Source organism: Ranitomeya imitator, chromosome 8, assembly GCF_032444005.1.
Source record: "Ranitomeya imitator isolate aRanImi1 chromosome 8, aRanImi1.pri, whole genome shotgun sequence".
In the NCBI taxonomy this organism is placed as follows: Eukaryota; Metazoa; Chordata; class Amphibia; order Anura; family Dendrobatidae; genus Ranitomeya; species Ranitomeya imitator.
In genome coordinates, this window is record NC_091289.1 from 182,526,332 (window position 1) to 182,553,342 (window position 27,011).

Consider the following 27,011-nt stretch of genomic DNA (forward strand, 5'->3'; position numbering starts at 1 on the left):
TTTTGGGGGCCAATCTATTTAAAAGGTTTTCTGTCTGAACTTCCTAACAAGGGTCTTAAATGGGCTCTCCAGAAGAAAAACACTGCTTATAGTGACATCATAGACTGGAAGTCCCCCACTAAGGAATCCACAGTTGAAGCTACCGTGTTTCCCCGAAAGTAAGACAGTGTCTTACATTCTTTTACCACTCAAAAGTCCCACTATGTCTTACTTTCGGGGTATGTCTTACATTGGAAAAAAAAAACGCTGCGTTTTTTTTCCCAACGTACAGTTTACTACCGTACTAGTGTTGAGCGATACCGTCCGATACTTGAAAGTATCGGTATCGGATAGTATCGGCCGATACCCGAAAAATATCGGATATCGCCAATACCGATATCAATACAAGTCAATGGGACACAAGTATCGGAAGGTATCCCTGGATGGTTCCCAGGATCTGAAGGAGAGGAAACTCTCCTTCAGGCCCCGCGATCCATATTTAAGTGTAAAATAAAGAATTAAAATAAAAAATATCGCTATACTTACCCTCTGACGTGCCCTGGTACTAACCGGGAACCTTCCTTCCTTCGAATCAGCGCTTCCAGGACCTGCGGTGACGTCGCGGTGACGTCGCGGCTTGTGATTGGTCGCGCGACCGCCCATGTGACCGCTCGCGCGACCAATCACAAGCCGCGACGTCACCGCGACGTCACCGTAGGTCCTGGAAGCGCTGATTCGAAGGAAGGAAGGTTCCCGGTTAGTACCAGGGCGCGTCAGAGGGTAAGTATAGCGATATTTTTTATTTTAATTCTTTATTTTACACTTAAATATGGATCGCATGGCCTGAAGGAGAGTTTCCTCTCCTTCAGACCCTGGGAACCATCGAGTTTCGGCCGACCCCGACACTAGTCAGCACTACGGTATTTACTACGTCTTACTTTCGGGGTACGTCTTACATTAGCCGACCCCGCTAAAACCCCAACTACGTCTTTCTTTCGGGGGTGTCTTACTATCGGGGAAACACGGTAGTACAGGCAGGCACTCTACAGATCCATTTTGACAGACTTAAAGAAGTTGTCCACAACTATTTTATTTTATTTTTTTACAAAATTTGCCCAACATGGTAGTCAAATTTGAATAAAAAAAGTTTACTCTCGTACTGATACCACACTGTGCATCTCCCGATTGGGAATCAGATAAGTTGCTGAGTAACTTTTTATTATTATTTTTTATGTGGCCATCATGCTGGACCTTTTTTTAAGGGGTTGTTGACTACCCATTTAAGCCACTCTTGCATTACATGGAAGACACCATTTATTTGAAGAAGGGCAATGGCTTGTTGCAAGTTCCTCTGCAAAATCAGCCAGAAATCCTTTATGGCATCTGATGAGGAAATACTGCTCTAGGGAAAGTGCACTTCTGGCTGTGACTTCCCCTGACAAAAACAGCTATTTGCTTGGGTGTGGTTACTGGATTGGGTAGTAGATTGCCCCAGGGTCTGTAGTGTTTTCTTTTCAATTTATATGCAGAAGATATTTTCATAAAGGCCGAACTTGCCAAGGAAAAAGAAGGAATCAAAATTGCTGGACGAATCATTAACAATCTTAAATACGCAGATGATACAACATTGATAGCAACAACTGAAGATAGAATTAAGAACTTATGGATTGTCTAGATGGAAAGCTTGAACATGGGACTCCTACTCAACACAAAGAAGACAAAGATATTGACTATTGCCTGGTACGACCAGGACACATTTGAGATGAACGGCGACAAAATGTAAATTGTAAAGAAATTCAACCCACAAGGATCGATGATCACTCAAGATGCAGCAACAACACGGTATGTCAATAGGAGAATAGCTATGGGCCAATCAACACTGAAGTCACTGGACAAGGTCTTCAAATCGAGAAATATTTCACTGGCGACGAAGACATGGCTCGTACATAGTTTAGTCTTTTTAGTGATTACATACAAATGCGAAACCTGGACAATAAACAAGACAGAATTGACGCCTTTGGATTGTGGTGCTGGAGAAGGATGTTATCAATACCATGGATGGCAAGAAGACCAAACACATCAATTTTGGAACAAATCAAGGCAGGCATATCAAGTGAAGCAAGGATCACCAAGCTACGACTTAACTACTTTGGATCATAGAAATAGAGCAATCACTGGAGAAGGACATCATGGTCAGAAGAATAGAAGGAACAAGTCGAAGAGGAAGACCAGCAACCCGATGGCTTGATACTTTCAAGATAACGGTGGAGAAGACTCTGGTGGACCTGTCTAAGCTTGCACAAGATTGATCTACCTATAGAGCGGTCATCTATCAAGTCGCCATGGTTTGAGATTGAGCTAAAGTCCATTAAATAATAATAACTATAGTGTTAAAGAGATTGTCTCTGATGAGTCCTTTATGTTGGAAAATGAAGACTTTGCAAAAAGAAATAAAATGTAAGATCATCTCATCTATCCAGGAATGCACAGGATCCAAATTTCAAAGGAAAACAGTCCATGTGAAAAAGTTGAGTTGTTCCAGCACTTCAAGTAAAAATACATAAAATTATTCAAGGAATAATTCATCCATAAAAATATAATTCCATAGAAAGTCCACATGAATAAATGGATAAGTATAATATCCGAGGAGAAAGTCCCAAGAGATGAAACACCCTTGGATATGATACTTATCCATTTATTCATGTGGACTTTCTATGGAATGATATTTTTATGGATGAATTATTCCTTGAATAATTTTATGCATTTTGCTTGAAATGCTGGAACAACTCTTTTTCACAAAAAAACAAGACTTTCTTACACCAACCAGCATTTGACTGTTTGGTTTACAGGCATCCACTAATATAGAATTTTAATTTAAATTTTTTTTCAAAAATCTTCCCTTAGAAACTTTATTTTACATTCAGATACAATAGAGATTCCGAAAGATAAACCTTGTCCGTTCTAAAAAGAATTGCATTCAATGTGACCAGTTTCCGTCGAACGTGCATTACCTCTTACTCATATAAAAGAAAATGTCTCATCATATAAAAAGAAAATCTCCACATCAAGCGCTCTAACCTTCCTCATTCATAGCTCGGTTACCACATTAACAAGCGTTTGTCATCAGCAGCGGATTAATAGGAGAAATAAAATCCAAATGGATGGCTATTAGAGAAGAGGTGCTTATTACACCAAACCAAGAAGAACATGTTCTGCCAGATAAGTTCTTTCAAGGATTTCACAAGCAAATGACAGAGCATTAATATCACATTTTCCTCACGTCGATGGCTGGGGCTTCCGATGTCAGCTGTGTGCCGCACTGGCTCCTTAATAAAAATAAGGGTCTATCTTTGAAGGATCAACTCATTTAAGTATTAATTTAAAGGGAATCTGTCAGAATGGTCCAACCCCACCCAACTGTATATATGGTCATTCTACTGTATGAAAAAGGAAGTCATCCATCCTTTGTGCTGTGGGCAGCATGTTGGCTCAGTGGTAAGCACGGTGGCTCAGTGGTTATTTCTGTTGTTTTGCAGCCCTGGGGTCTTGGGTTAAAATCTCACCAAAGGACAACATCTGCAAGGAGTTTATATGTTCTCCCCATGTTTCTGTGGGTTTCCTTCAGGTTCTCCAGTTTCCCCCCACATTCCAAAGACATCCTGATAGGGAATGTAGATTGTGAGCCCCAATGGGGACAGTGATGATGATGATATCTGTAAAGAACTGCAGATATCATGGCACTATAGAAGCAATGCATAATGATAATAATATAAATAACAATCCTTTACTTATGTAATCTGTTTATTCTTGGCTGAAAAATCACTGTTTTATGTCATATGCAAATGACACTTTAAGTGCTCTAGTTGTGATCAGAGCACTTCTGAAGCCTCTGACTCCCTGGTTCTTTTCCCCATCTACAATTGCTTGCCTAACAGCCCAATGGTTGTAGTTTAGTCAGTGACTTGTCAGTTAACCAGAGAAAGTGGGAGCTGGACAAAGTAGAAAGCCATGGGGAGGCTGTGCTTGGGAAGTGCTCTGACCGTGCCCAGAGCACTGAAGACTAATTTTCACTTATTTAATAATTCACAGGTTGAATTGTTTATTATAAGCAATTGCAAGGCACAAACAAGGAGAAGCGAAGGCTTGTCAAAAGTTAACCTCCTTCTCTCACCCTTGTGCAATGTGATCCAATGGTCACAAAGCTCTACTCTCCTCCAGAAGGAAGCAAGAAAGTGGTTGAACAAGCACTGTTTCCGAATGTAGGGCTTTCTTGATGTAAACATACACCAGGAGGAGAATCCCTGGGTTTATTGGTATTGATACGACTGCTTTTACCCAGTAATTGTATCATAGAAACAACTGATAGATATGATACTAATATATACGGTATGACTTTCATCAAGTCAAGAATAAAAATAAGCTAGAACAAATACGGATTTAAGGGCATGATCATTTATTGTCTGTATTCATCCTGTTTTTTTGCTTTTTTTGCTTTTTACATTTGTTATCCCTGATAGTGATCATCATTCTTCGGTCAGTTACTTGTAAAACAAAATATTTTCATTTCATAAAATTATGAATAATAAAACAATTGATACATTGTACCATAAACTATAACATTTCTATAAATTAATAACACTGTGATTCTGAGAAATCAGCATTAGATTAAATGTACAGTATAAAAAACAGAGATAAAGTAACTGTGTGTAATGATCTTCTGGTCAGAAACCAAGAATATGAAGGGTTGGGTGAATTTATTGTCTTTTTGGTACTTTTCACTACTTTCAAAGATTTCTGGTTGATGATGAAACATCTTATATAATCTGTGTGTTTTTCACATGGTATTCATATTTACTGTTAAAATGTGGTATGTACATTACAGCAATTTGTGGCTGTGTTCTCCTTGATACATTTTCTAACTAACCAATGGATTGTTAATGAGTTTGTCTTAAACAGACGTCAGTGTACAGCCATGTAACGATTAGGCAAGGTAGAAATTATTTTTTAAAAATGTCACTTGGAAGTAAAAATATCCAATGTTTAAGTTCCCTTTTGCAGGTTTCAGGCTCAATCTGGCTGTAGAGCGAGTAGCAATGTTAAGTTATGCGATGAAGAAGTTTGTCTTGAAATTTGATGGCCTGATTTTACTACCCGAGGGGTAGTGCACACCTGCAGTGCGATTATCTGGTTGCTTCTTTGATCCTTGCATTCGTCAGATCCTTTGTAGTCCACATCTTTATTTAAGATATTGAATGGGTTTCAAGCATGTGACTTCATTGGGTGAAGAATAGACGGATCTGTAAGACAATTGTAACATTTGTTCAGTGATTATTTTATCAAAGTCCAAATAATATCATAAATGCACACAGTGCCCAAATAAGACCCCATAGAGTGCTCAAATAAGAATACCCTAAATAGATAATACCACCACACAATCTCCAATCAATACCACCATATTATTTATTTAACGGTCTTCAGCTAGATCTCGAGCCATGGCGACTTGATGGATGAATGCTCCGTAGATAGATCGATCTTGTGCAGCCTAGATAGGTCCACCAGGGATAGGATCAAGCCATCGGGTTACTGGTCTTCCTCTTTGCCTCGTTCCTTCTATTCTTCCGACCATGATGTCCATCAGTGATTCCTCTCTTCATATGATGTGTCCAAAATAGGCAAGTCGTTGCTGCGAGTGACATGTCTGGCTTAATTTGTTCCAAAATTCCATCAGTACAATTCGAAGGCGTAGATTCTTTTTCTGTCTTGTTTCTTTATCACCCAGGTTTCGCATCCATATGTTACTACAGAAAACACCAGACTATATACCAGCCATTTCTTCATCATCATGGAAATGTTCCTATATTTGAAGACCTTGCCTATTAACTTCATTGTTGATTTGCCCATAGTCATGATATTATTTACTTCCGGTGTCGTCGCTATTGAGTTATGAGATCGATCTGAGTAGGTTGAAGTCCTTTCCTTGTCGTTCATCACCAATGAGTCTTAGCCGCACCTGTCAGTAGTCAATATCTTTGTCTTTATGTTGAGTAGGAGTCCCAAGCTTGACACTCCATAATAAGCCCTCCATTCCATCTATGCTTGTCTCCATCAGTGTTGTATCATCTGCGTATTTAAATTGTTGACGATTCGTCCAGCAATTTTGATTCCTTCTTCTTTTTCGGAAAGTCCAGCCTTCCTGACAATAGCAGCTGCTGCATATTAATTGAAGAGAAATGGAGACAGGATGCAATCTTGTCTGACACGTCGCTCCTCTTTGATCCATGACTTGTCGCCGTGTTCCATCTGGAAATACCAGACGATGTACAAACAATGCAATCACACTGTGCACACATAAAACCACCATACGCGCTTACAAGCTCTTTGCTATGGAGGATGCAAGTGTTGCTCTCAAACTGGGCAGATCGCTGGATCCAGCTAGTTTCAGTGCTTTGCACGCCTCCGATGCTGCAGAGGCAAAACTCCCTCCATTTGAAGCATCAGAAAGTTCACAGTTCAGACTAGTAACTCAATTATGCTGCTGGTCAAAACTATCAATCAGGATGGCGCAGACACCTCCCCGGCTAGCAGGAAGCCTGGAGGTAGGGGAGAGGGCAGCATTGAGACAACCCTTTAATCTTTCCTATCGATCTAAATGCTAACAACCCTATATACAGTATTATCAATTTCCCCTCAATTGGCATTTCTGGAAACACTACCTGGATTTTTATTTTTTATACTCACCAATACTGTTGTCTCACGATCCTGCAGAACTATGCAGCAGCACCAACCACACCTGTGAATGCGATCTGCCAAAGACAAATATTCCTTAGCCATCTCACATAAAAAGTAATATCCATTACATCTTAGGGTACCGTCACACAGTGCAATTTTCATCGCTACAACGGTACGATCCGTGACGCTCCAGCATCGTAACAATATCGCTCCAGCGTCGTAGACTGCTGTCACACTTTGCAATCTACGACGCTGGAGCGATAATTTCATGACGTATGTGCGATGTAGAAGCCGTTGGTTACTATGCGCACATCGTATACGATATATGTTACACCATGCGATCATGCCGCCACAGCGGGACACTAGACGACGAAAGAAAGTTTCAAACGATCTGCTACGACGTACGATTCACAGCGGGGTCCCTGATCGCAGGAGCGTGTCAGACACTGCGATATCGTAACTATATCGCTCGAACGTCACAAATCGTGCCGTCGTAGCGATCAAAATTGCACTGTGTGACGGTACCCTTAGCTTAGGCGCTCACTGAGAGTTGAATCGTAGCTGTATAAATCTGTATGTAATCATCGCTCCCTAGTGGTGGACGGAGATTAGAGCGCTAACCATTACGGAAAGAGACAATGACAAACTAGCGCTGAATCTTGACCTAGAGAACTATACGATGACTTTGAACGTTTTGGTAAAATGAAAGAATGCAGGAATTAATAAATTATTACCCCTAACCATGGTTGTATAAAAGGCTGTTGAGGTTTCTTAGAGGTCTGGAAATATTATTAAACAATGCAATAAGATACTGCTACAAGACTGAAATTTTGCACGCGAGTCTCGATGAGGAATGCGCTGGAGCAGAAAGCGCCAAATTCATTTGGAAGCGTGCGTGTGTTATTCAATTTGGTGCATTTTTCAGCTACCGTGCGCTGCAACAAGAAGTGTTCACCAGTCAGGGAAGGAAGTACGCTTCTGCCGTAATTTATGCCACTTTTGTAGTGTAAATGACGCTGAATTCCCACACTGTGCTCGGCCACGTAATATTCTGGCAAAGCTCCGACAAACTTTCAAAAAGTTGGTGGAATAAATACATCAGAAGTCGTCAAAGCTTTGTGCAGGTACATAACTATGAAAAAGTTTGCAACATTTCGAACAGTTCTAGCCCAGAATTAGTTCGGAAACTGAAGAATTGGACTTTTCTTTACACATTCATACACATTTACATGCAGTGTGAAATATGCAGCATACTCTTTGTTTTGGCAGTGAAAAGATACGGATAATCCTTATTGATTCACAAAGGGTCTAAGCCTTGTATGGATCTGATGGACGTCTAAATGTGGATTGTGAGGGCCAAAAATTGCAGCAAATTGTAAAATACTCCACAACTAATGGAAGAATAGTCTTTAATGATAAGATATTGGGATAGTGGAGAGTGTATACTTCTGGTGTATTGTGAACAGTTAGTAGTTTACTTACAAAGACGATGACTAACGGACCCACGACCATTACTGCCACAAATAATCCAATTAACACCTTGGCATATGTAGGGAACGTGATATCTTCAGAAATTGCTAGAGTAATAATAAAATGGAGTAAGTTAAAGACAGTAACTCAAGATCAGTAAGTACAGGGCACAGACTGTGATTGCAAAAGAAGAATAGTGAGTGCAGCTCTGGAGTATAATACAGGATGTAACTCAGGATCAGTAATGTAATGTATGTACACAGTGACTGCACCAGCAGAATAGTGAGTGCAGCTCTGGGGTATAATACATGATGTAACTCAGGATCAGTAATGTAATGTATGTACACAGTGACTGCACCAGCAGAATAGTGAGTGCAGCTCTGGGGTATAATACAGGATGTAACTCAGGATCAGTAATGTAATGTATGTACACAGTGACTGCACCAGCAGACTAGTGAGTGCAGCTCTGGAGTATAATACAGGATGTAACTCAGGATCAGTAATGTATGTACACAGTGACTGCACCAGCAGAATAGTGAGTGCAGCTCTGTAGTATAATACAGGATGTAACTCAGGATCAGTAATATAATGTATGTAATCAGTGACTGCATCAGCAGAATAGTGAGTGCAGCTCTGGAGTATAATACAGGATAAGCATCAGTAATGTAATGTATGTACACAGTGACTGCACCAGCAGAATAGTGAGTGCAGCTCTGGAGTATAATACAGGATGTAACTCAGGATCAGTAATGTAATGTATGTACACAGTGACTCCGCCAGCAGAATAGTGAGTGCAGCTCTGGAGTATAATTCAGGATCAATGTAGAAAAACTGTATATAAAAGGGTTGAACCATTAGTCTAATATTAATGACCTATGCATGGCATGATTCATAATTATCATAGGTATCCCTGCAGCGGATCCCCACCGATCAACAAGTAATTACCTCTACTGAGGTTATATGATAACTTATTTTCACTGGACAACCCATTGCAGCTTACATAACAAGGATGTTGCATAGTATCAGTGTTATAGTCAGTGGTACACGGTATTATTGTTGCATGTATACATTTTATTTTGTTCCACTGCTTTGATATTGATGACCTTTACTAGCGATAGAATCAAAGTTGAGAAACAACCCTTTAATTCTATAAGTAAACTGAACTTTTGTGTCGAGCGAACTTATACCCGGAAATGTCAGTAATCTAGTGTAACTAAAGTATGAAAAACGTAAATACATATCTTGGCTTTACAGATCATCTCCTTTTTTTACAATGATAGTGTAATTATATTGTATCAGGGAGTGTCACCTGCTGCTGCTGTTGTTGTTGTAGTTGCTGCTGGTGTTGATGCGCTTTCTGATGTTACTGTTGTTGTTGTTGTTGTTGTAGTTGCTGCTGGTGTTGATGCGCTTTCTGATGTTACTGTTGTTGTCGTTACTACGGTTGTTCCAGTTATTGTTGGTTTACTTCCTGTAGTTGATGTTACACTTGTAGTGCTCATTGAACTTCCACCTGTAGCAGTTGTAGGGGAAACATTAGAAATCATCTCTGAAATCATCTCAGGATAATGAATTCCTTGTTATTTCCTTCATCTACTATATAATTGTCTAAGGGTCACTTCCGTCTTTCTGTCTGTCTTTCTGTCTGTCTTTCTGTCTGTCACGGATATTCATTGGTCACGGCCTCTGTCTGTCATGGAATCCAAGTCGCTGATTGGTCTCGCCAGCTGCCTGTCATGGCTGCCGCGACCAATCAGCGACGGCCACAGTCCGACTGGTCCCTCCCTACTCCCCTGCAGTCAGTGCCTGGCGCCCACTCCATACTCCCCTCAGTCACCGCTCACACAGGGTTAATGCCGGGTAATTCACTCCGTTACCGCCGCTATTAACCCTGTGTGGCCCTAACTTTTTACTATTGATGCTGCCTATGCAGCGTAAATAGTAAAAGGATCTAATGTTAAAAATAATAAAATTAAAAAAAAAATCATTATATACTCACCTTCCGCCACCTTTCCCGCTCCTCGCGACGCTCCGGTAACCGCTCCATGCAAGCGGCAGGTTCCGGTGGCAAGGATGGTATGCGACAAGGACCTGCCATGACGTCACGGTCATGTGACCGCGACCTCATCACAGGTCCTGCGCGCCTGCGCGAGAAGTGCCTGCCATGACGTCATGGTCATGTGACCGCGACGTCATCCTGCGCTACCAATCCTGGGACCGGAAGCTGCTGAGTGCACTGCACGCAGGCGACAGAACTACAAGGTCTCCCTCAGAAGGTGAGTATATGTTTATTTTTTATTTTTAACCTGTGACATACATGGCTGGGCAATATACTACGTGGCTCTGTGCTGTATACTACGTCGCTGTGCAATATACTACGTAACTGGGCAATATACTACGTGGCTCTGTGCTGTATACTACGTCACTGGGCAATATACTATGTGGCTCTGTGCTGTATACTACGTGACTGGGCAATATACTACGTAACTGGGCAATATACTACGTGGCTGGGCAATATACTACGTGGCTGGGCAATATACTACGTCACTGGGCAATATACTACGTGACTGGGCAATATACTACGTGGCTGGGCAATATACTACATAGCTGGGCAATATACTACATCACTGGGCAATATACTACGTGGTTGGGCAATATACTACGTGGCTGGGCACTATACTACGTGGTTGGGCAATATACTACGTGGCTGGGCAATATACTACGTGGGCTGTGCAATATACTGCATGGACATACATATTCTAGAATACCCGATGCATTAGAATCGGGCTACCATCTTGTATTACATAATTAGCATTTTCTGTTAGTATATGTACAACTAGATTCCTGTATTAGACTGTGGTCCTGCATAGCAGTTATTGCCTTGAATAGTATATAACACAGCCACGTAGAATATAGCACAGCCACGTAGTATATAGCACAGCCATATAGTATATAGCACAGCCATATAGTATATAGCACAGCCTAGGCAGTACATAACACAGCCCACGTATTATATAACACAGCCCACGTATTATATAACACAGCCCACGTAGTATATAACACAGGCCACGTAGTATATAACACAGCCACATAGTATATAGCACAGCCACATAGTATATTGCCCAGCCACGTAGTATATTGCATAGCCACGTAGTATATAGCACAGCCACATAGTATATAGCACAGCCACGTAGTATATAACACAGCCACATAGTATATAACACAGCCACGTATTATATAGGACAGCCACATAGTATATAACACAGCCCACGCAGTATATAGCACAGCCCACGTAGTATATAGCACAGAGACGTAGTATATAACACAGGCCATGCAGTATATAACACAGCTCATGCAGTATATCACACAGCCCACGTACTATAGAACACAGCCCACGTAGTATATAGCAATGTGGGCACCATATCCCTATTAAAAAAATAATTAAAATAAAAAATAGTTATATACTCACCTTCCGGCAGCCCCCGGATCCAGCCCAGGTGTTTAGCGATGCTCGTCGCGACGCTCCGGTCCCAAGAATGCATTGCGGCAATAAAATGTGATGATGTAGCGGTCTCGCGAGACCGCTACATCATCTCCGGTCATTACCGCAATGCATTTTTGGGACCAGAGCGTCGTGAGGAGCTGGAAAGGCGCCAGAAGGTGAGAATACAGTGGGGCAAAAAAGTATTTAGTCAATCAGCAATAGTGCAAGTTCCACCACTTAAAAAGATGAGAGGCGTCTGTAATTTACATCATAGGTAGACCTCAACTATGGGAGACAAACTGAGAAAAAAAAATCCAGAAGATCACATTGTCTGTTTTTTTAACATTTTATTTGCATATTATGGTGGAAAATAAGTATTTGGTCAGAAACAAAATTTCATCTCAATACTTTGTAATATATCCTTTGTTGGCAATGACAGAGGTCAAACGTTTTCTGTAAGTCTTCACAAGATTGCCACACACTGTTGTTGGTATGTTGGCCCATTCCTCCATGCAGATCTCCTCTAGAGCAGTGATGTTTTTGGCTTTTCGCTTGGCAACACGGACTTTCAACTCCCTCCAAAGGTTTTCTATAGGGTTGAGATCTGGAGACTGGCTAGGCCACTCCAGGACCTTGAAATGCTTCTTACGAAGCCACTCCTTCGTTGCCCTGGCGGTGTGCTTTGGATCATTGTCATGTTGAAAGACCCAGCCACGTTTCATCTTCAATGCCCTTGCTGATGGAAGGAGGTTTGCACTCAAAATCTCACGATACATGGCCCCATTCATTCTTTCATGTACCCGGATCAGTCGTCCTGGCCCCTTTGCAGAGAAACAGCCCCAAAGCATGATGTTTCCACCACCATGCTTTACAGTAGGTATGGTGTTTGATGGATGCAACTCAGTATTCTTTTTCCTCCAAACACGACAAGTTGTGTTTCTACCAAACAGTTCCAGTTTGGTTTCATCAGACCATAGGACATTATCCCAAAACTCCTCTGGATCATCCAAATGCTCTCTAGCAAACTTCAGACAGGCCCGGACATGTACTGGCTTAAGCAGTGGGACACGTCTGGCACTGCAGGATCTGAGTCCATGGTGGCGTAGTGTGTTACTTATGGTAGGCCTTGTTACATTGGTCCCAGCTCTCTGCAGTTCATTCACTAGGTCCCCCCGCGTGGTTCTGGGATTTTTGCTCACCGTTCTTGTGATCATTCTGACCCCACGGGGTGGGATTTTGCGTGGAGCCCCAGATCGAGGGAGATAATCAGTGGTCTTGTATGTCTTCCATTTTCTAATTATTGCTCCCACTGTTGATTTCTTCACTCCAAGCTGGTTGGCTATTGCAGATTCAGTCTTCCCAGCCTGGTGCAGGGCTACAATTTTGTTTCTGGTGTCCTTTGACAGCTCTTTGGTCTTCACCATAGTGGAGTTTGGAGTCAGACTGTTTGAGGGTGTGCACAGGTGTCTTTTTATACTGATAACAAGTTTAAACAGGTGCCATTACTACAGGTAATGAGTGGAGGAAAGAGGAGACTCTTAAAGAAGAAGTTACAGGTCTGTGAGAGCCAGAAATCTTGATTGTTTGTTTCTGACCAAATACTTATTTTCCACCATAAAATGCAAAAAAAATGATAAAAAAAACAGACAATGTGATTTTCTGGATTTTTTTTTCTCAGTTTGTCTCCCATAGTTGAGGTCTACCTATGATGTAAATTACAGACGCCTCTCATCTTTTTAAGTGGTGGAACTTGCACTATTGCTGACTGACTAAATACTTTTTTGCCCCACTGTATATATATATATTTTTTTTTAATTATTTTTAACATTAGATCTTTTTACTATTGATGCTGCGTAGGCAGCATCAATAGTAAAAAAGTTGGTCACACAGGGTTAATAGCAGCGTTAACAGACTGTGTCACACCGCGTTATGCCGCGGTATAACGCAGTCCGTTTAATGGACTGCTAAACCGCTATGGGGGGCTGTTATTATCCGGTGACCTTGGAGCAGCATGAGAACTTTCACTGGAGTAGGTGGTCACTATACTGACCGCAATCCTGAACTTAACACCGCAACTAGAAGTAGCCGTGGAGTGTACCTAACCAATCCTAGACACCTCGTCACAGCCGAAGGACTAAATACCCCTAAAGATGGAAATAGGAATACTATCTTGCCTCAGAGCAGATCCCCAAAGGATAGACAGCCCCCCACAAATATTGGCGGTGAGTCGGAGAGGAAAAAACATACACAGGCAGAAAAACAGGATTTAGCACAGGAGGCCACTCTAGCTACATAGGACAGGATAGGACAGAGTTCTGTGCGGTCAGTATTAAAACCCTTCAAAAACATCCACAGCAGAATATACAAAAACTTCCTCCATCTAACTAAAGACGTAGGAGCGGATATCTGCAACTCCAGCGAATCCTACAATCAGAGCAGGAATACAAACAAAAACAAGCACACTGCCTGTGTGCCACAGAAAAAGAAACAGACACTTATCTTTGCTGAAATGGCAGCCAAGCAGGAGAAGCCAGAAAGAGATCCATCATATCCGAAAAAAACATTGACAACTGGCCAGGACCAATGAGTCCAGCAAGCCTAAATAGCCCAGTCAGCACTGCAATTAGCAGATACACCTGTCCAAGACTGCAGCCCAAGAACACTTGCACTATCATCTGCTACCACCAGAGGGAGCTCAAAAGCAGAATTCACAACAGGGGGCACTGGCTAGAGGGGAGTAGGGAAGGGCGAATTTGCGGCCGGACTGTGCCCGTAGCTGATTGGTCACGGCCGGCCGAGACCAATCAGCGACGCGGGATTTCTGTTGCAGACAGACAAACAGACGGAAGTGCCCCTTAGACAATTATATATATAGATCAGTAATGTAATGAATGTACACAGTGACTGCACCAGCAGAATAGTGAGTGCAGCTCTGGAGTATAATACAGGATATAACTCAGGATCAGTAATGTAATGTGTGTACACAGTGACTGCACCAGCAGAATAGTGAGTGCAGCTCTGGAGTATAATACAGGATATAACTCAGGATCAGTAATGTAATGTATGTACAGAGTGACTGCACCAGCAGGATACTGAGTGCAGCTCTGGAATATAATACAGGATGTAACTCAGGATCAGTAATGTAATGTATGTACACAGTGACTGCACCAGCAGAATAGTGAGTGCAACACACTATTCTGCTGGTGCAGAATAGTGAGTGCAACTCTGGAGTATAATACAGGATGTAACTCAGGATCAGTAATGTAATGTATCTACACAGTGACTGCACCAGCAGAATAGTGAGTGCAGCTCTGGGGTATAATACAAGATGTAACTCAGGATCAGTACAGGAGCAGTAATGTAATGTATGTACACTGTGACTGCACCAGCAGAATAGTGAGTGCAGCTCTGGAGAATAATACAGGATGTAGCTCAGGATCAGTACAGGATCAGTAATGTAATGTTTGTACACAGTGATTGCACCAGCAAAATAGTGAGTGCAGCTCTGGGGTATAATACAGGATGTAACTTAGGATCAGTTCAAGATCAGTAATGTAATACTGATAGTAAGTATACAGTGACTGCACCAGCAGAATAGTGAGTGCAGCTCTGGAGTATAATACAGGATGTAACTCAGGATCAGTACAGAAGCAGTAATGTAATGTATGCACACAGTGATTGCACCAGCAGAATAGAGAGTGCAGCTCTGGGGTATAATACAGGATGTAACTCAGGATTAGTACAGGATAAGTAAAGTATGTACACAGTGACTGCAGCAGCAGAATAGTGAGTACAGCCCTGGAGTGTAATACAGGATGTAACTCAGGATCAGTAATGTAATGTATGTACACAGTGACTGCAGCAGCAGAATAATGAGTACAGCCCTGGAGTATAATACAGGATGTAACTCTGGATCAGTAATGTAATGTATGTACACAGTGACTGCACCACCAGAATAGTGAGTACAGCTCTGGAATATAGTACAGGATGTAACTCAGGATCAGTAATGTAATGTATGTACACAGTGACTGCACCAGCAGAATAATGAGTGCAGCTCTGGAGTATAATACAGGATCAGTAATGTTATGTATGTACACAGTGACTGCACCAGCAGAATTGTGAGTGCAGCTCTGGAGTATAATACAGGATGTAACTCAGGATCAGTAATGTAATGTATGTACATAGTGACTGCACCAGCAGAATAGTGAGTGCAGCTCTGGGGTATAATACAGGCTGTAGCTCAGAATCAGTAATGTAATGTATGTACACAGTGACTCCACCAGCAGAATAATGAGTGCAGCTCTGGAGTATAATACAGGATGTAACTCAGGAGCAGTACAAGACAAATATTGTACACAGTCAGACCACGATTTACTGTGTATTAATGGGATGTGTCACTTTTTAATATTTTTTGACAATAGGATCAAAGTAGTGTAAAAGCCCTTGAAAGGGAATCGGTCGGTAAGATCATCCCTCCTAATTCGTCTATCCTACTGACAGATTCCCTTTAACGCTTTATGTAATCTGTACGTTTGTGTAGAATGAATGTATGCTTGGAAATATCAATAATCTGATGTAATTAAAGTATGTAAAACATAAATAAATATCTTGGCTTTATTGATTATCTCATTACAATTGTGACATAATTATAATGTATCCGGCAGTGTCACCTGTTGTAGTTGCTGTATCTCCTGCTGGTGTTACTGTTGTTGCTATCAGGGTTGTTCCAGTTATTGTTGCTTTACTTCCTGTAATTGATGTTACTCTTGTAGTGTTCCTGGTGGTCACTGAACTTCCATCTGGAACAATTGTAGGAGAAATGTTGAAATATTGGTAATTATTAGTATTCCCCCCACCTGTTTGTTCACACAGGGATAGCATTAACTAGTCCTATATACTTATGTGGTAAGAATCTCTAATATTTTTTGGGTACATGAATCCAATGTTTCTTGCTATGGGGAATAATATCAATGCTATATGAAATATCATTACAGGTATATGCTATCAATGTTATAATGTATCAGAGTATACATTCACATAGCTGTAATACATCTTTTATGTTATTAATGTTCCATGATATCTGTGTTACTGTGTACAAAATAGGTAATGTAATGTATGTACACAGTGACTGCACCAGCAGAATAGTGAGTGCAGCTCTGGGGTATAATACAGAATGTAACTCTGGATCAGTAATGTAATGTATGTACACAGTGACTGCACCAGCAGAATAGTGAGTGCAGCTCTGGGGTATAATACAGGATGTAACTCTGGATCAGTAATGTAATGTATGTACACAGTGACTGCACCAGCAGAATAGTGAGTGCAGCTCTGGGGTATAATACAGGATGTAACTCTGGATCAGTAATGTAATGTATGTACACAGTGACTGCACCAGCAGAATAGTGAGTGCAGCTCTGGAGTATAATACAGGATGTAACTCAATATCTGTAATGTAATGTATGTACACAGTGACTGCACCAGCAGAATAGTGAGTGCAGCTCTGGAGTATAATACAGGATGTAACTCAGGATCATTAATGTAATGTATGTACACAGTGACTGCACCAGCAGAATAGTGAGTGCAGCTCTGGAGTATAATACAGGATGTAACTCAGGATCAGTAATGTAACGTATGTACACAGTGACTGCACCAGCAGAATAGTGAGTGCAGCTCTGGAGTATAATACAGGATGTAACTCAATATCTGTAATGTAATGTATGTACACAGTGACTGCACCAGCAGAATAGTGAGTGCAGCTCTGGAGTATAATACAGGATGTAACTCAGGATCAGTACAGGATCAGTAATGTCATGTATGTACACAGTGACTTCACCAGCAGAATAACGAGTGCAGCTCTGGAGTATAATACAAAAGGTAACTCAGGATCAATACAGGATGAGTAAGGTAATGTATGTACACAGTGACTGCACCAGCAGAATAGTGAGTGCAGCTCTGGAGTATAATACAGGATGTAACTCAGGATCAGTAATGTAATGTGTTTGCACATTGACTGCACCAGCAGAATAGTGAGTGCAGCTCTGGAGTATAATACAGGATGTAACTCAGGATCAGTAATGTAATGTATGTACACAGTGACTGCACCAGCAGAATAGTGAGTGCAGCTCTGGAGTATAGCACAGGATGTAACCCAGGATCAGTACAGAATCAGTAATCTAATGTACGTACACAGTGACTGCACCAGCAGAATAGTGAGTGCAGCTTTGAAGTATAAGGCTATGTGCACACTTAGAAAATGTGGTGCAGAATTTTCTGCACTAAATCTGCATCTGCAGATTTGATGCAGTTTCTGTGCAGTTTCTATGCAGTTTCTATGCAGTTTCTGCGCAGTTTCTGTGCAGTTTCTATGCAGTTTCTGTGCAGTTTCTGTGCAGTTTCTGTGCAGTACAATGTAAATGAATGTGAAAAAAAAAGCTGTGCACATGGTGCAGAAAAATCTGCTGCAGAAACGCTGCAGAACTGCACAAAAGAAGTGACGTGCACTTCTTTGAAATCTGCAGTGTTTCTGCGCAGATTTTTCTGCACCATGTGCACAGCTTTTTTTTTTCACATTGATTTACATTGTACTGTAAATCCCAGTGCAGTTCTGCAGCGTTTCTGCAGCAGAAAAATCTGCTGCAGTTCTGCACCAATTCTGCACTAAATCTGCATCGTGTGCACATACCCTTAGGCTATGTTCACACTTTGCGGATTTTGCTGCGGATCCGCAGCGGATTTGACCGCTGCGGATCCACAGCAGTTTCCCATGAGTTTACATTACAATGTAAACCTATGGGAAACAAAAAACGCTGTGCACATGCTGCGGAAAAATCCGTGCGGAAACGCTGCAGATTACATTCCGCAGCATGTCACTTCTTTTCTGCGGATTTTCACCTGCTCCAATAGGAAACTGCAGATGAAAATCCGCAGAAGAAACCGCAGTAAAAACCGCGATAAATCCGCAGTAAAAACCGACATGCTCAGGAGAGCAGACTGTCAGTCATTACATTTCATTAATTTCTGGAGGCAGAGGCAGATTCTCGGGGAGATCTATGCCCCGCCCATAGATCTTAACAGCTAATTTACATATTAAGACAAATGTGGCTTATTGGGTAATAAAACATCAGATCGCACATATCAAGGTATCATTTTATCCTACTTTCTATGGCCTACATGCCAATACAGACAGTTTATCAGGGTTGATCCTACTGCCAGATTTGCTTTAATTCTTTATGTAAACTATACATTTGGGATAAACTTACAGTTGAAAATTCCAATAATCTGATGTATTGAAAGTTTGTAAAATGTAGATAAATATCTTAGCTCTGTAGATCGCTTCTTTTACAATTATACGGTAATTACGGTATTTTTTTTTTCACCTTTTGCTGTTGTTGTGATTCCTGCTGGTGTTGATGTGTTTGCTGGTTTTACTGTTGTTGTTGCTACCACGGTTGGTCCTGTGTTTGTTGTTTTACTTTCTGTAGATGACGTTACACTTGTAGTGCTCCCGGTGATCACTGAACTTCCGCCTGGAACAATCATAGGGGAAACATTAGAATTATTCTTTGTAGATAAAGCGCTTGTGTTCTGGGTTTGTCTTCCTTCTGTGAAATCATCTCAAGAAAATAAATGACTTGTTACTTCTTTCATTTTGTGTAATTACAGTTTTCTGTTACATGTGACTATATTTCTGTATTAGACTGAGGTCCTGTATAGCAATTGTCACCTTGGAGGGTAAACTGAGGTACGGAATTGAAATAACGCTTTCATTTTTCGCATTATTTTTTCTTCTAAGAAGACTCTCAGGATTCACAGAGTTTTCTGTGTTCGTCAACTGTGAGCAGAGATTGATTGGTAGCACAAGAATTGGAGTCAGTTTACAGTTCCAACACCAGAAGATACAGTCTGTAGTCAGGATCAGATGTTAGATTTCAGAAACAGTTGATAAATCAGAATCAGAAATGAAGAGTCCAAACCAGGAGATGGAAACCAGTTTGGAACCAGATTTCAAACCAATAGAATTAACCATTGTGAAACAGTCAGGATTAGAAATACACCCAGGATGAAACCAGAATCCAAATCAGGAGACAATTGAGGTCCAGATCACAGAACAGTATCAGAGCCAAATCAGAACCAGGGTTAGATCCAAAGTCAGAACTAGTAGATGTTATCAGAAGTCTGTACCAGAGGTTGATACAGGGAGTAACAGTACCCAAAATGCAGCTAATTAGGGCTCAGGAACACAAAAAGTACAAGAAAAACCTTGGTGCGCAGTTAGGCTCTAGATAAGCCGCCGAAAAAGCTAGAAGAAACAATGCTTCAGGACATTGCAGACTAAGGCTATGTGCACACGTTGCGGATTTCCTGCAGATCCACAGCTTTTTTTACGTGCAGAAACGCTGCAGATCCGCAAGTAATTTACAGTACAATGAAAATCAATGGGAAAAAAATGCTGTGCTGATGGTGCAGAAAATTCAGCACGGAAAAGCTGCGGATTAAAAGAAGTAGCATGTCACTTCTTTTGTACGGATCTGCAGCGCTTTTGTACCCATTCCATTATAGAAATCCGCAGGGGTAAAAACGCAAGAAATCCGCACAAAATCCGTAGAAAATCCACATTAAAAAAATGCATCAAATCCGCACCTGCGTTTTCTGCCAAGAGATGCAGAATCCGCACAAAAAATTCCCGAGCCTAACCCACAACGTGTGCACATAGCCTTAGAGAGACCTGTCATTGGGTCAGAAGTGTCCAGTTTTTGCTCCTTTTTTATTTTTGGTGATCCCATGAGTATTATTTTTTTTCTAAAACATCTACCTTCGGGTCCCAGAGTTATGGGCCTTTTTATTCAGCTCTAATTTTTCTGATCTATCAGTATAACTATACAGAGCAAAAACGTTTGACATACTAAATAAAACTACTCCTATTGTCGAATGTGCAAATTTTTAGTAGAAAAAAACACAAACTCCACATGGGAGAAGAAAAAATATAATAAGTGCAAAGACTGGCCACTTCTGACGGCTTTGACCTGGTGACATGTCCTCTTTGAGGAGCTGTGATCTTTTTTTGTTTGTTTTCTTTTGTGCTTTTGTTTCTTCCCCCATCTTTTTCCAATAGCCATAACTTTTATATTTTTTTCCGTCAAATATATTTTTGGCAGGATGAGCTGTAATTTTGAATAACACTTTTAATTTTTCTATACATAAAAATTCAAGTGGGATGAAATCATGGGAAAAATGTAATTCCGCCATAGTTTTTTGAGTTTTGTTTTTACCACATTCATTGTACAGTAACAATGAGCTGAAAACACGATTCTATGGGTCAGTACAATTACTGCGATTCTAATTAAACATTTTTTTTTTTCAATTTAAAGTAAACCTATCACCAGGTTTGGTCGATATGAGATATGGCCATCGCCTCTCAAGGCTGATATACAGCATTCTATAATTCTGTATATCTGCTCCTAACCCAACCTGGAAGAGAAGAAAAATAACTTTTATTATACTCACCTGCGGGGTAGTCCGGTCTGATGGGCATCGCTGACCTTGGTCCGGCGACTCCCATCTTCTTACGATCCCTGTCCTCCTGCTTGGTTCATGTGGATAAAACGTCCCTTCGTCATCCACACAGTTTCCTCGGCACCACGCTGCTGTGCAGGCGTACTTTGTCTGCCCTGTTGAGGGCAAAGCAAAGTACTGCAGTGCACATGCATCGGGGCTCTTTGACCTTTCCCGGAACCTGAGCACTGTAGTACTTTGCCCTCAACAGGGCATAGAAGTGCGCCTGCACAGGAGCGCGGTGCCGAGGAGACACGTCATCCACACAAAGCAGGCAAGAGAGCGACATCACAAGAAGAAGGGAGGCGCCAGACCAAGAAGAGCGACACCCATCGGACCGGACCGCCCTGCAGGTAAGTATTATAAATTTATTTTTCTTCTCTTTCTGGTTTGATCGGTTGCTTACATACAGCATTATAGAATGCTGTATATCAGCCCGGAAAGGTGGTGGCTGTATCTCTTATTGGCCAAATCTGGTGACAGGTTCCCTTTAAGTAATGGAAAATAATATCTGAATATTGTTTATGTCCAAGATCAGTAACATTTTAGTTTTTTGTTTATGGGGCAGAGTGTGGGGTTTTCATTTTTAGTTTTACCAATTTTTCTGTACATTTGATTATTTGATTGTTTATTAATACTTTTTTTAAGGAGGTGAAATCACGGAAAAAAAATTCTGTCATTTTAATTTCTTTTTTGTTTGCAACATTTACATATTAGGATAATGAATATTATGATAGATTGGACTTTAGTGAATGGAGCAACACCTAATATGTTTATTTTTTATTTTTCCCTTTCTTTGTTTTTAACATGGGGTGACTTGAACTTTTATATCTATATTTTTCTTACATTATTTTTTAGTCATCCCATATGAACATAAATGTAGTCTGCCCTCGTTCATAAAATTAAATCATTCATTGTTGAGGGCCTTTAGTCCAGGCTTTAAATATGACTAAAATCCATGAAATAATCATGTAAAATAAACTATAGCCTGCCCCCTCTGTCTACATACACCGATTAGTATCTTCCTTAATCCTTGTTATAAAATTTGGACATCTTCAGGGCTTCTTTATATTTTTAAGTTAAATGCATTTACTTGGGGATAAAATTATTTTTTGCAATTGGGTTTTAATAAATATTTCTAACCATTTGGCTCCTACTGGCTCTATAGATACAGCACCCGGTGGCTCTATAGATACAACACCCGGCTGGCAGCATAAAGTGGTAGTTGTAGGGCCATCAGTAAGCTTTTTCTGGTGGTTGTGTTTGTAACTCTTAATTTGATCCACTGAACTACTTTGAGCTGATGTAGGACTACACCAAGAGTGAGCCTTGATGTGGATGAGAGTGGAGCACTGCAGTTTGCCGGTTGGTGATCCTTTAGTAGAATGTTTACACTAGCCGACACTGCCTCAGCTTCAGATGAGCGCTGAATGATCGGTAATAGATCTGTAATAGATCACTCAGTGCACATCGGCTGCCATTGTTCTCAGAATAGCGAGTCTTGTCTACACGAGAATGATGATGTTTTGTGTAGTACAATTCATCATTTCAATCAATGAATGAGTGTTTCACTTGTTCGTTGAGTGATTGGCAGTCTGTTTAAAAAGCACAATTATCGTTAACGAGCATTCGTAGGACCTTTGCAAACTCTACCACCGAAACAAGCTCACTGACTAATTCACTTTTTGTACGGCCAGCAGGGATTGTTACATTTCCAATTAAATTAATATACACACCTCCTGTAGTCTTCCCAGATGCTGGAGAAGCACTTGCCGTGGATTGAGTGTCTATCATCACAGTTTGATTATTAGTGTTGACTGATCCTGTTGCACTACTTGGGTTAATAGTCACAGAACTTGTAATCTCTCCAGGTACTGAAGCACCACTTGACCTAGATGGAGTTGTAAAGCTTAGACCTGGACTAGTAGATGCACCATGTGTAGATTGTGTAGTCTGCCCAGATACTGGAGTAGCACTTTCTGTGGATTGAGTGTTTATCGTCACTGTTGGATTATTAGTCTTGACTGATCCTGTAGCACTACTTGGGTTAATAGTCACAGAACTTGTAATCTCTCCAGGTACTGAAGAACCGCTTATCCTAGATGGGGTTGTGAAGTTTAGACCTGGAGTAGTAGATGGACCATGTGTAGATTTTGTAGTTTGTCCAGATGCTGGAGAAGCACTTGCTGTAGATTGAGTGTTTACCGTCACATTTAGATTAGTGGTCTTTCCTGATTCTGTACTACCACTTGGGTTAGTAGACACACTGCTTGAATCTCTTGTTGTCTCTCCTGATACTGTAGGAACACTTGCCCCAGATGTGGTTTTTGAGCTCCCACTTGGAATGGTGGATGCAGTCTCTCTAGTTACTTGAGAGCTACTTGTGCCGGATTGAGTGTTTATCGTAACATTTGGATCAGTTGTCTTTCTTGGTCTTGTAACACTACTTGGGTTAATAGTCACAGAACTTGTTATCTCTCCAGATACTGAAGCACCGCTTGTCCTAGATGGGGTTGTGAAGCTTAGACCTGGACTAGTAGATGGACCATGTGTAGATGTTGTAGTCTGCCCAGATGCTGGAGAAATACTTGCTGTGGATTGAATGTTTCCGGTCACATTTCGATTAGTAGTCTTTCCTGATTCTGTGCTACCACTTGGGTTATTAGACACACTACTTGGAGCTCTTGTTGTGTCTCCTGGTAGTGTTGGACCAGTTGCCACAGATGTGGTTTTTGAGCTTAGACTAACACTAGTGGAGGACCCACTAACTGAAGATGTTCTTGTGCTCGTTCCAGGTTCCTGAGAAGTTCTTGTTCCGGATGTGATTGTTATTTCAGACCTAGAAATAGCTGTTGAACCAGTGATTGCAGCTGCGTTAGTTGGGAGATAGGAAGAAGACACATGAGTTATAATTGAATGAAGTTAGATCTATCTGCAGTACATATGTGCTAGTATGTTCACTGTTATATATATATATATAACATATATATATATATTTAGTTAAAGATGTTTCAGAAGAATTGCAGTTTTCTGGAATAAAGGAGAATTGAAGACATTCCTTTCAGCCTCCGTTTATTGCATTGTCGTTAGGCATTTTTCTTGATCTTACTGTTTTAGCTTGTCACTTTCATTAAAACCTCCTTCCATTTATGAAAGGTCCGTATCAAGGCAGAAAGTCATTTGTTTATACTGTTTTGTATTAGATGAATTGGGATTAGTGACTGCTGTTATGTCTGGAAACAGTTACATCCTGTACCCTGACCAAATTGACCAAGGGCACTCTAAATTAAGGAACAGAATCTAAGGAATCCTTTGGGTTTTTTTGCATTATATTTTTCCCCTAAGAAGATTCCCCGGCTTTTCAGACTTCTGAATAATCTCTGAATGGCTTCAACTGTTAGTAGAGATTGAGTGGCAGAAAAAGAACCGGAGTCAGTTTACAGCTCTAGAACCAGAAGATGTAGTTTGTACTCAGGACCAGGTATTAACATTTACGGAGGGGACAGTGGAAACACCAGGATCAAAAGCTAAGAGTCAAAACCAGGAGATGGAATCCAGTGTGGAAATTTTAAACCAACATAATTAACCAGTGTGAACCATTCAGAATGAGAAATACACCAAGATAGAAATCAGAATCCAAACCAGGAGACAATTAAAGTCCAGGTCATTTATATAGAAGAGTATCAGAACCAAGGTAAAAACAGAATTACAGTGACATGTAAAAGTTGGTCAACCCTGATCAAAATTGCTGCTATTGTGAACAGTTGAAGATGAGAAGATCTCTAAAAGGCCTAAAAGTTAAAGATGGCACACTTCCTTTGTATTTTAAGCTAAATAAATAAAATATCTATCTATCTATATATCTCTATATCTATCTATCTCTCTCTATATACTGTATATATATTTATCTTTCACATTTTAAAACTTACATAAAGGAAAATGGGCTGATGCAAAAGTTTGGGCACCCTAGGAGATTTATGTGCTCAAATAACTGTGACCAAGGTTTAAGACCTTAATTAGCCTGTTAGGGTTATGGTTTGTTCACTATCATGGTTAGGAAAGGTCAGGTGATGCAAATTTCCCAGCTTTGTAAATACCCAGCCTCCTCTAACCTTTTGCCAAAAAACGTCAGCCATGGGTTCTTCTAAGCTGTTGCCTTGCACTCTGAAAATAAAAATGGTGAAGGCCCGCAAAGCAGGAGAAGGCTATAAAAAGACAGCAAAGCTTTTTAAAGCTGCCCTTTCCTCAGTTTTAAATGTAATTAAGAAATGGCAATTTACAGAAACAGTGGAGGTCAAGATAAGGCCTGGAAGACCAAGCAAAATTTCAGTGACAGCTGCATGTAGGATTGCTAGAGGGACAAATCAGAACCCAAGCTTGACTGCAAAAGACCTTCAGAAAGATTTAGCAGACTCTGTAGTTGTGGTACATTGTTCTACTGTTCAAAGACACCTGCACAAATATGGCCTACATGGAAGAGTCATCAGAAGGCAACCTCTCCTGTGTCTTACCCATAAAATTCAGAGTCAGACATATACAAAAGAACATCTAAATAAGCCTGATGCAGTTTGGAAAAAAGTCCTGTGGACAGATGAGGATATATAGAACTCTGTGGCCACAATGATAAAAGGTATATGTGGAGAAAAAGGGCACAGAAGTCCAGGAAAAGAATATCTCGCCAAGCATTAAGCATGGGGGTGGATCAATTATGTTTTGGGGTTGTTTTGAAGCCACACTGGGAATATTTCACTGGTAAAGGAAAGAATGGAATCAATGAAATTTCATCAAATTTTTGATACAAACATAATACCATCTGTAAAAAAAGCCGAAGTTGAAAAGACGATGGATTCTACAAATGGATAGTGATCCTAAACACACGTCAAAATCCACAATAAATGACCTCAAAATCCATAGGCTGAAGGTTTTACAATGGCCCTCACAGTCCACTGACCTGAAATCTATGGGTAAACCTCAAGATAGCAGTGCATGTAAGACAACCCAGGAATCTCACAGAACTGGAGGAATTGTCCAAGGAAAAATAGATGAAAATCCCGCAAACAAGAATTGGCTGGCTACAAAAAGTTTTTACAAGCTGTGTCACTTGCAAAAGGGGTGTTTACTAGGTACTAATCATGCTGGGTGCCCAAACTTTTGCTTCTGACCATTGTCCTTTTTGTAATTGTTAAAATGCAAAAGATGAAAATATATTTATTTTTGGTTTCCTAAAATAAAAAGGCAATGTGTCATCTTTAACTTTAGCCCTTTTAGAGATCATTTAATCTTCAACTTGTTTAACTGTTCACAAGAGTAATTTTGACAAGGGGTGCCTAAACATTTACATGCCATTGCAGATCCAACGTCAGAGCTAGTAGATGTTATCAGAAGTCAGTGCCAGAAGTTGATACAGGAAATAATATGACCCAAAATGTAGCTGATTAGGGCTCTAGACCACAAAAAGTGTACAAGAAAAACCTAGGTGCACCCTTAGGCTCTAGATAAGCCAGAGAAAGAACTAAAAGAAAGCAATGCTCTAGGACATGCCAGATGAAAAGACGACCTGCAGCCAGGTCAAAAGCGGCTCGTTTCTGCTCTCATTTTATTACTGAAGCTACTCTTGAGTATTATTTATTTTGTAAAAAAAAAAATCCTTCAATCATTCCCAGAGATATGGACCTTTTTATTTAACATTATTTTGGGGGTATTTAATGTTGATTACAGTGTAACTATGCAGAGCTATCAGAGTTGGGTATACTAAATAACAAAACCCAAATCTCTGATTCTGCTAATTTTTAAGAAG

At 40.6% G+C, this 27,011-nt stretch overlaps 1 protein-coding gene across 1 annotated transcript in view; it reads right to left on the reverse strand.

The window, feature by feature from the left end:
- Window positions 1–4,415: 4,415 nt before the first annotated feature.
- LOC138648135 (pneumococcal serine-rich repeat protein-like) overlaps window positions 4,416–27,011 on the reverse strand; it is an 89,898-nt gene continuing 67,302 nt past the window's right edge. Inside the window, exons 25-31 of the mRNA XM_069737640.1 lie at window positions 22,951–24,084; window positions 19,039–19,188; window positions 16,333–16,461; window positions 9,488–9,691; window positions 8,191–8,285; window positions 6,718–6,782; window positions 4,416–5,276 (exon numbers count right to left, since the gene is read on the reverse strand). Coding sequence (XP_069593741.1) covers window positions 6,747–6,782; window positions 8,191–8,285; window positions 9,488–9,691; window positions 16,333–16,461; window positions 19,039–19,188; window positions 22,951–24,084 — 1,748 coding nt within the window. The 3' untranslated portion in view covers window positions 4,416–5,276; window positions 6,718–6,746. The remainder of the gene's footprint in view (window positions 5,277–6,717; window positions 6,783–8,190; window positions 8,286–9,487; window positions 9,692–16,332; window positions 16,462–19,038; window positions 19,189–22,950; window positions 24,085–27,011) is intronic.